We start from the raw sequence: 10,250 nt of genomic DNA on the forward strand, positions 1-10,250 counted from the left end.
ATAAGCAGGACACAGCCCCAAGTAAGAGTTTTCATATAGTTTTTAAGGCCTCACTTGACAGCATCCTGCTCACTTCAGAGCTATAGACTTCACTCCAGGTGTTCTTACCATATCCTTCCTTCCCTCCCTCCATCACACTCAGGATTTCATTAGACAGGTAAACCTTCCTCAGAGGACTGGCACACTTCCCAGTCCTTATCACTACTGTCCTCCCATTGGGATTTGTAACAAAATTAATGGTGGCATCAGCTGAGCTTTGAAAGGAGAAAGTGTCAGAGGGCTTTGCAGGACAGTTTCTAGCTATGCTTAAAATTATTCTTGTTTTACCAGTGAAAAATAATGCCCTTGCGGTAAGAAAACCTGTGTGGGATGCTTAATGAGTAACTCAGGAGGAACCGGACTGAAACATGGAAGCAGATCCCAGGATTCCTATCAAACAGCACTGGAAAAGCTCGGGCATTTCAGTAGGTTTTCTGTAAGGTTGGTGCTGCTGATCCCAGAAAAGCAATCACAAAGCTCCAGCCTACCTCCTGGATTTGTCCTTTACCACAAAGTAACATGTCCCCCATTAATAACGCCATCAACCCAAATTTGCATCTGCAATTGCCCAAATTAGCTAATTAAAGCTCCCATCCCCAGCGTGGTGGAGCGAGGGAGGTCACGCGCTCGCTGCAGCTCCTGCCAAGCAGAGCCAGCTCTGGAGGGAAGGGCAGCAGCTCTTCCTTCCCCAGAGCCTCAGCAGGCACTGACTGCAGCCAGGCCCGGGAAATGCCGCATTCAAATAAAACTGGGAGGGAGGAGTGTCAGGGAACTGCTAAGGAATACAGCTGGAGCAGGGCCAGCTCTTAGTATGCATGGAGCCTGGTGCTGTATGAATGGTAAAAATAGCAGCAGATGCTTAGATAAGAAAATACAATTTGGTTTACATGCAAAGCCATCACAGAACGTGGTTCAAAAATCTAACTGCTGTCAGATCACAGGAAGATTAAACCTGAGAGCTTATTTTGGTGTGAACTTTGTTGCAAGGCCCTCTCTTTCTTCAAGAGGTCTCCCTTCCCCTTGGAAAACCATTCTGCTCCAGCATTAGAAAGGTGAGTTCTAATCAGGCTTTATGTCACAGAAGCAGAGTCTGAAGGGATGGCAAGAGCATGGTTAAAGGGCAGTGATTGCTTTGGTTTGGAAATCAGTGGGCAAGGTACACTGATATTTTAGGTACACCTACACACATGTACAGCCAAGCCTAGTTCCCACAGGCAGGAATTGTGTCCCCGAGCTCTGATACATCCCTGCATTCAACACAAAACACACCAGGGGAGGAAGCAGAGAATGATTCTTCACTCAGGAAGAGCCACTTGCAGCAAGTCTGACTTGGGGACAGAGCTGAATTCCCAAGGGTGGGTATTCCCTTAAGCACAAGCACCCCAAAAAACTTGGAAACCAGACAGGCTTCTTGGCTGTTACAGTGACCTGCTCCTCTTCTCCCCAAGGGCAGACTTATCAGCTGGTTTTAAACCACCCTGTCCCACATTTACCTCAGTGAATTACAAAAGGTTTTTTCTATGCAGATGGATGCAACCTGGCCTTCAGTGTTGGCAAGAACCAGCTGGAGGAAGCACCCTAATGAAAGAGCAGGTATGGGATACTGAGATCTTCCCAAAAGATCCCAGAGAGATAGATCCCTGCTGACTTGGCTGGCACGAGGAGATACTCACAGGAACTACTAATTGTATTCTCAATCATTTGAAAGATTTAACCCTTTGTTCCAGCCTTTGGCTCACTGAACAGTTGCAGACAAGCAAAAGGCCATTACTGCACAATCTTAATTCTCCAAAGCAATCCTGCCAGCAGGGATAAAGTCCTAAAATGCATCTTCTGGGAAGCATCTGAGACCCAAACTCCTGTTCTGAGTTGTAGTAATCACTGCACATGAGGGCTGTGGAGAAGGTTTTGACCTTCATGCTAACCCACTGCAACTAAATCTGACAGTATAATTTCTGCTCCTTATTAAGCACATCTTGATTTTCTCTGTTTCATAAGCATCTTGAAAATAAACACTTAGTCCAGGTCTATTCACTTCATGATGGTTGGAAGCCTGAACTGACTGATAAAAAGGCTCATAAGCAAACTTACAAATACCCAGCTGACAGTGTGAATCCCTCTCACCCACTGGGCAAGAAAATGCATTTGAGAAATTCCAGAAGGAGCCAGCTCTGTGTAATGAAGTATTGCTATTTTTTGTGTCAGTCCCAGCCCTGCTGTCAGCATGTATCCAGGGCAAGGGACAAGTGGCACAAATTCCTGCTCCATTCTTCCCCACCCTACCCTTCCTTCCCCCAAGCCAGTGACGCATGGGAAATGGGCACTCTCTCCCCTGTTCAGAGTCTCATTTTGCCATTCCCAAGAGCTGCTGAAACCTGAAAACTCAGCACAGCTCCAGCAGTCATTTGAAGTCCAGGCCTGTTGCACCTGAACAGATTAGCCAAGGAGTGATCTGCTGTGGATGCAGAGGATCACTGGCAGATAATGCTCAGCACAGCCCACAGGGAAATGGGGCTGTGTGGAAAGGCAAAACCTTACTGGAATAACGAGCAGCCCCAAGTCCTCATTCTCAGCAATCTTTGTCCCAGACATGCAGCCAAGCACAATTCTGCAATGGAATGACGCGCTGAATTTTCCCATTTTTCTCTCTCTCTGAAGACCACATAAGGACAACCCTCTCTGTTCCCACTAAAACCCTCTTCTCCACAGGATTCTTCGGAGAGCAAGAGAGAGCACAAACAGTCTCCATCCTTTGCTTGCCCCTTTCAGGGCAATGGTTACTGTGAGGCTGAAATTCCAATAAAAAGCCAGTTGACATGGAGGCAGATGAGACATCCCTCCTGTGATGTTCAGAGGAAATTATCCTACAATGTACAGCTCTTAAGAATTAAAATTAAAATTTCCTTAAATAAATATAAGGAAAGAGTCCATGAGGAAGAGTTGCCAACGGGAACACGGAGCCACATTTGGGTCAATCTCTTCATCCATCACCTTGGAGATGTCCCAGGACTGTGCTGAGGGCAGGACCAGCAGCTCCATGTCACTGCTCCTATCGACGCCATCTGGAAAGGGAAAGAGCTGCTGTGTCCCTGTGGTGGGGCTCGGCTCTGCCCCAGGGCCCAGCAGGCACCAGGCAAGAGCAGCACCGCAGGGACCTGGGGTCACCAGCCACAGTCAAATGGCAAGCAGCTCCCAGGAATTTGTCTGCATAACTGGGAGAGGGACGAAGGTCAGGAAGGAAGACCTGACCAGCTGGTGCAACTGCTCCTTTCCCTCTCCAGGAGTCAAAATATCTGAGTCAAATTTCATCCTGACTGCTCGGCTGGAGGAGCTCTGCTTTCTAGTCATCTCCCAGCTACAGCTCCTGCCCTGAGAGAGGTCAGGTCTCCCAGCCATGATCTGACACACAGAGTAGCTGCAACATCCTCGTGGACAAACAGGTTACTCACATCCGCAAACACTTGTCCTTCCCTCCGCTCGCCACCCTCTGTCCGTCCGGGCTCCAATCCGCTGCATACACCTGGTGTGATGGAAATCAGTCACCTGTGCTGGGAGGAGGGGTCACTCCTGCCCCCCAAACCCCTCAGCTCCACCAGGCAGCTCACCTCATCCGCATGGCCAGGCAGATCGATGGCCAGTTTCTTTGTCTTGGCATCCCAGACCTTGAGGGTGCTGTCGCTGCTGCCGCTCACCAGCAAGCGGCTGTCGGCTGACCAGGCGATCTGGTACACGGCTGAGACGTGGCCCCTCAGCGACGTCAGGTACCTGGGGACAAGGACAGGCTGTCAGAGCAGCAGGCTTTGTTCCAAACTTGCCCTTGATTCATGTTTCTTCTCCACCAGCAGTCACAGGATGCCCAGCACACTCCAGGCAGTCAATTGCTAGACAGAGTCCATCCAAAAACTCTCCCAAGTGAGCTCAGAACATTCTAGAGGATGCCTCCTCATCTCACCCCCTCAGACAAAAGACCCTTATCCAGTAGGCAACACTTCAGCCTCACTGCACAGGTGTGTCCTTCCCTCTCTGGTTGAGCAGCCCAGATTTAGAAGGACCTTTAAAATCACTGACATGAAAGTCAAGCTCATGAACATTAAGGTTGGTTTGCTGCCTCCAAGAGCTCACCAGTACTGCAGCTGAAAGTTAAAAGCTGGATTACAGGAGCATCCAAATACCAACAGCACTTCTTGTAACTACAAGAATTTGCATCATCCAGAACAAGCTGTTCTCTGGCACAAGAACTGTTTAAACTGGGTCAGTCTCCAGTTCCCAACACACACATCTTCAGGAGATCACTGGAGTGGAACATCCCATCCCACCACAGCTGCGCCTGCCCGGAGAACCGACTCTGCAGCAACAGGGTGTGCAAACAGGTGCCAGGCAGTGCTGTGGCTGAGTCACAGTGGGGCTGCACACTCAGAGCCAAGCACAGACACCCTGACACAAGAAAAGCCAGACAAGACTTCCCAAGGGCAGAAAAACACAGAGGCAGCAGAGTGACTTTGTATGAGTTGAAGCTACAGAGATGCTGAACATGCCAGGGAGCTGCTGGCAATGCACTGGGGCCCAGCCCTGTGTGCCCTGAGCATTACACACAGACTCCACACCAGCACCACCTCCAACAGAACAAACCAACTCACTTTCCTGTCCTACCATCCCAGAGCTTTATGGACTTGTCAAAGGAAGCACTAGCGATTATCCGGGTGTCTGGCGAGAACAGGACTTGGTTAATCAATGCCTGGTGGCCTGTCATTCTCTCGAGTGGCTTCTTGTCTTCTGCTGGCCTCCAAAGAAACAGGGTGAAATCATCTGACCCCGAGACGAGCCTTTCTGGTTCCTGGCCCTGAAAAAGGGAAGAAAGAGCCCAAGTTTTGTACAAGCCAGGTGTGGAGAGCTTGGAAGCACACCAGTGTTGGGGTGTCCACTGCTTTCACCAGTGACAGCGTTAGAAGTGACAGCAGGGACAAAAGGGACTTACCCGGACTTGGTTGTACCTCTGCAGTGCCCTGTCTTTCAGTTCTGACACTGAAAAAGGGAAAAGGAGGGTGAAAGAGAGATTGGTAATCTTTAGATCAAAAGAAATTTTATAACCTTGTCATGCCAATTCCAATCCTGGCACTGCAGGTTTAGCAGGAGCATTTGTGACCGCTCAATTTGTCAGAGTGACCTCCCCATCCCCCAGACTGCTCTACCCTGGCATGGGCAAGAAAAATCTTGACTTCCAGCATGACCAGTCCTCCCCCAGCCTCCAAGGTGGGTGCTGCACTCACAGGAGCCTCTGACATCCTGGGGGTTGATGGTGGCCTCGGCCGGCTCGAAGGCGCCGGTGCGGAGAACGTAGTCGGTGCTCAGGGCCATGGTGTTCACCCAGTGAGCGTGGCCCTGCAGCGTGCGGCACAGGACCCCCTGGGGACAAAGCCATCCTCAGACAGGGACAGGACACAGCCAGGCTGCACAGTACCCCCCCAGGGTGGGACACACCCCAAACTTTCCAAACCTGCTTGCCCCAGCTGCAGGCAGGTTAAGCAGGGAAGACACAACACTGTTGAGCTTCAGGAATCTGTTTCTCTTGCACAACACCCATCAGCTAAGGTTGCTGCAGGGATGTTTCCAGCTTTTAGCCCCATTTAATGCTCTTAAGGATGAAAACATCACACAACAGATACCCCTTGCAAATGGTGCCAAGCAACAGGTCTGACAGGCCAGGAAGATACAGCAGCTCTGTTTTTCAGGGCACAAGCTGTGCCAGGAAGAGCAGACAAAGCTACCCCACAGTGTGCCCAGCAGCCCAAGGGCAGTCCCTCACTTACATCCTGGCTCCTCCAGACTTTGATGGTCCTGTCCTGGGAGGAGGAGTAGAGCAAGCCATCGCCCCCCCACTTCACACAGGTCACCGACTGCGTGTGGCTCGTGAGGATTTTGTCACACCTGCCCATCAGCGTGTCCCAGATGCGGATGCTGCAGTCCTTGGAGGCACTGGCCAGGTAACGGCACTCTGGGTTTCTGGGCAAAGAGATAAAATCCATTTGTGCAGCTCCCCTCAGCTCCTTCCCCACCAGCCCCACAGGATTCAAGGGTCCAGCAGGCAATAAAATACAACTTTTTTTTGCCTTAAGATCAGAGAGAGGCCAGACAGGGGCAGAGCACTGACCTAGAGGGAACAAGGTCTCACAAGGCAGGGGAGAGGCAGACAAATGCCTCCTCCAAACCAACTGCTGGGCTGCACACTGGAGAAATCAAACCAGGGTAAACCTGGCAGCTGAGGCCTTGGCAATGACCTTGCTTGCACAGCTTTAACCCACTGGTGGAGAGAGCCCTGGGCAGGGGATCAGCCTCACAGAGGGAGCACAGATCCATGGCATTGGGAATGTGTTGGATGTTCCCCTGCCTCTGCCATGCTTCATCTCCAGCCTGTGGACAGAGTGCTGTTGTGTTGACAAGGCTGAAAGGAACACTGTCCATCCACATCCATTGTGCTCAGGGGACAAACTGAACACATCTGGAAGCAGCTGGCCCCAACCCAGCAAGGACAGGGCAGCCACAGCCCTCTGTCCTTTGCACATCTTTATCACTCTGCATGGTGGCACCAGCAGTGAGGAAGAGCACAGCCCCTCCCATTGCACTGGAACTGGCTGAAGAAAGAGAACTGCAGTCCTGGCAGGGTTATATCTCTCCTCCCTGTTTCCTCATCTTCCTTACAATCATTTTTTGCTAATCCAGTTAATTGTCTGCAGATAGATGGAGCTTCCTACTGGCAAATTCAATTTGCAGGGCTCTGCTCTGAAGGGGCCCTTTTTCTTTATTTTTTATTTATTTCTGTAACATCTTGGATTAATGGCTACAACTGTCCCCTTCCACCCATCTCTCCCAGAGGGAGCTTTAGCTGATCGAAGGGATAAGGGGATTGTACAGTTAATCATCCCTGATGATAAACAAACAGGATGACAGAGGCCAGCAGGATCAGGAGAGCAGAAAGGAGTGCTCTGCCCTTGGACACCACCAGGCTTCCCACCAGGCTTCCCTGCTCCCACCTCAGCATTGCTGGAGCAGCACATCAGTGTTTGTCCAGCACCACAAAAGCAGCATTTTCCACAGGCAGGTGTGTCTTTATTCCCAGGGGAAAAGAGACACAGCCTGGCAGTGATTCCCCAGCAACTCCCAGGGACTGTGAGCAGCAGCTGGGACTGCTGGCTCCCAGCTCACCTTGAGAGCTGTTCTACGTGGGCTTTTTCCCGTAACAGGAGAAAGGCAAACAGGAGCAATGCCCTTCAGGTCAGGCTGCTCTTTTCCATAGGAGCAAAGGGGAAGGGCTGAGCTGGCCCCTCACTTACATGTGGAGTGGTTCCCAGCACAGACATGTGATCCATTTGGAGTGGCCAGACAGCACCCGGCCGATCTGGCTGCCAGTGGCTGGGTCCCAGAGGAAGATCTGTGCAAGAGAGGAAGCACGAGGGTCACGTCAGGCCACAGACATCATGTGAATCCCAGAGACGTTGGAGCTCCATTTAGAAAGCAGAGGTGTCCTTGGGATCGTGTTTGCACTTGCAGGCAGCAGCAGGGGAAGGGGGCTGGATGCCTTTCCAAATCCCTGCAGCAATCAGCTGACACCCAAAAGAATGAGACCTGATTGCCCTCCTGTCTGCCTACAACACTGCTGCTGCAAAGTTATCTGACCCAAAAAGGATACAGGTCCCCAAAAAGCCACCATGTGCCAGAGACTCAGGGAGTGTTTGCAGAGCACAGTGAAAGCCACAGCTAAACGCTGCTGATTATCGGATGCTGTGGGTGGGACACATGCTGGTTTTCTCTTGTTGATTCTCTCTCTACATAAATGTTCATCTTAAGAGCCAAGGCATTAGTCATCTCCTACTTAAGAAGCTAGGAGAAATAGGGAAAAGGAGGACAAGCAACTCTCTGGGTTCAATTAAAGGCAGAACAGCACCAAACCATGGCTGAACCACCCTGGCCCAGGACATTTCCTTGGGACTGGCATCACAACTTTGGCAGCTCTGTGAGTGCTGTCATTGCTCCCAGACCATTCAAAGGTCAGAGAGCTCAACTGCCCCTCAGGAGCTCAGCTCCCATTTAACCACACACTCCTGCTTCCCCAGGCATTTCTGCACTTCAAGCACACCAATTTTGCCCCTCAGCGAGGGCTGAACTCCTTTCACATTTGTGCTAAAGGGAATTTGGCCGTGTCTGCATGGGAACACTGTGACCAGGCTGCTGCTGCACGGCTGGATCACGCCAACAGCAGCCCTGACCCATCCTCACTCCAGACACCTCCCTCGTGATGGAGCCGCCTGCCAATGACCATCCAAAGCCTGGACTCATTCCTGGACAGAGGGAAAAGTGTTTGCCACAAGACAGCAGGACTCAGCAGCAAGAGCTCCCCGAGGTGACAATGCCAGAGCACTGCCTGGCACAGAGAGGCTTCTCACAATACTGTGACACATCCACACACAAAGCTCCTCCGGAGAATGGGAATCCTGCTCCAAACAATGGGATACACCCCTCACACCCCTGAAGAAACAAGAAATACCCCTAATCCCCCCCAGCCCCGTGCTGAGGGAGCCCAGGTGTACCTGGCTGTTCTTGCAGCCCGAGGCCAGTTTCTTGCCATCAGGTGACCAAGCAATGCTGAGCACCCAGTGCCGGTGACCTGGCAGAGAGAGCACGAGTGGGTGTGAGTGGAGAGCTGGGACTGTCCCTGGTGTCCCAGCAGGAAGCCACTCTGTGTGCCTCCTGGCCAGCCCCTCTTTTTCCACTTTGCCAAAGAGAGCTACTCCCTCTCAGGCTGCAGTCCCAGCCTGGACAGCTCGCACAGCACCAAGCTCTGCTCTGCTTGTCCCCCAGGCAGGCAGGGGGTCCATGAGGGAGGGGGTCACAGGTTGCCCTCCTGGCACTCCCCAGCACCCACCTTTGGCCGTGAACTGCGGCGTTTCCGTGCTGAGGTCCCAGAAGCGGACAGTGGTGTCTCCAGAGCCGCTCGCCAGGTACCTGGGAGAGGGGGAACAACTCAGCACAGTGTCCCCAGGACAGGACAAGGGCAGCTGCTGCCTTGCCCTGATCCCCGCCTGCAGCCACACCCTCGTACTTTCCCGTGGGGCTGAAAGCCACGGAGATGACAGCCTCGGTGTGTCCCTCCAGGGAGCTGGTGCAGCGTGTCACCGCCCGCACCCTGAACACCGCCTGCGGCTGGTAGATGATGTCCAGGACCTTCTCTGTCTCCACGCTCTGCCCTGCCAGGGTCTTCTCCAGCGACGCCACGATCTCGGCATCGTGGACGAAGAAGGCCAGAGGCACCGGCTCATCCTGCGGGAGGAAAGGCAGGTGAGGTAGCGCGGGGCGGCGCCGGGTCGGGCTGGGGGCGCCGGGGACTCGGGAGGGGTCTCACCTTCTGTAGGAGGGCGTTGCAGACCAGCTGCAGCTTGTCCGGAGTGATGGTGACCGGAACGTCGAAGGGGGAGCCCAGGCACTCCCCTGCCTCATCGCGGAACTGGATCAGGAGCCGCTGCACATCCTCCTCGTCCGGAGACATGTTCTGCGGGACAGCGGGCTCAGTGCCGGGAGTCCCAGCGGGCGGCGGGCACAGCCCCCCAGCCCGGCCGCGATACCCGCCTGGGGAGAAGGAACCTCCACAGGGGGACCCCGCGTGGGGCCCGTGGGAGGGAGAAACACCCCGCACCGAGCAAGAGCCGCCCGGGGGGGGAACCCCAGGAGAGGGCGAGGAGACCCCGGAGCGCTGCAGCACTCCCACCCCTGCAGCTTCCAGGCGCTGCCCATCCCGGCCCCGCTCCCGGTCCCGCTCACCGCGGCCATGTGCGCGCCCGCCCCACGCGGGCCGGAAGCGGGCGGGGAGCGGCCGAGCGCGGCGCTGCTGCCCCCTGGCGGCCGGCGGTGAGCGGCGCGCTCGCCCCGGGGCCGCGGGTTCGAGGCCGCGCAGGGACAACTCCCGCGGGTCCAAAACCTCGGGGCGTTGGTGCCAAAACGACTCAAGATGGGCCGAGCCTCTCACACTCAATGCGGCCCGCAGTTTGAGGAAACGCAGCCCTGAGCAATATCCATACCCAAATCTGGCACCTATAATCCCTGAACATGCCCAGGATTAGTTGGGATCCTGCCCAGGGGGGAAACTGAGGCAGGGATGCACTAAAATAGGTAAGAGTTTAATGTGGTTCAGTACTTCAGGAACAGCCCCTGCTGCCCCTTTA

The 10,250-nt window shown here is 53.7% G+C and overlaps 1 protein-coding gene across 2 annotated transcripts; it reads right to left on the reverse strand.

The window, feature by feature from the left end:
* Positions 1-2,664: 2,664 nt before the first annotated feature.
* On the reverse strand, positions 2,665-10,136 carry NLE1 (notchless homolog 1). 2 transcript variants are annotated; one of them, XM_084218983.1, is made up of 13 exons: positions 9,850-10,136; positions 9,434-9,580; positions 9,134-9,351; positions 8,957-9,036; positions 8,622-8,698; positions 7,368-7,465; positions 5,847-6,039; positions 5,307-5,442; positions 5,031-5,061; positions 4,677-4,820; positions 3,645-3,804; positions 3,489-3,559; positions 2,665-3,101 (listed from the first exon to the last, which is right to left on the reverse strand). In XM_084218983.1, the coding sequence occupies exons 1-13, from the start codon at positions 9,856-9,858 to the stop codon at positions 3,089-3,091; spliced, it is 1,377 nt and encodes a 458-aa protein (XP_084075109.1). In that variant the 5' UTR covers positions 9,859-10,136; the 3' UTR covers positions 2,665-3,088. The 2 variants fall into 2 exon arrangements, with proteins under 2 accessions (XP_084075109.1, XP_084075108.1); XM_084218982.1 differs by having other exon boundaries at positions 4,677-4,879; positions 5,015-5,061.
* Positions 10,137-10,250: the final 114 nt, after the last annotated feature.

The sequence above is a fragment of the Fringilla coelebs genome, assembly GCF_963513975.1.
Source record: "Fringilla coelebs genome assembly, chromosome: 20".
Taxonomy (NCBI): Eukaryota; Metazoa; Chordata; class Aves; order Passeriformes; family Fringillidae; genus Fringilla; species Fringilla coelebs.

Excerpts from the sequence above, each read along its gene's own strand:
- NLE1 (XM_084218982.1), bottom strand. Across the intron at positions 6,040-7,367 it reads TGCTGGGAACCACTCCACAT|AAACCCAGAGTGCCGTTACC; the intron begins GTAAGTGAGGGG and ends CTCTTTGCCCAG. Across the intron at positions 5,062-5,306 it reads CCAGGATGTCAGAGGCTCCT|TGTCAGAACTGAAAGACAGG; the intron begins GTGAGTGCAGCA and ends TCCCTTTTTCAG.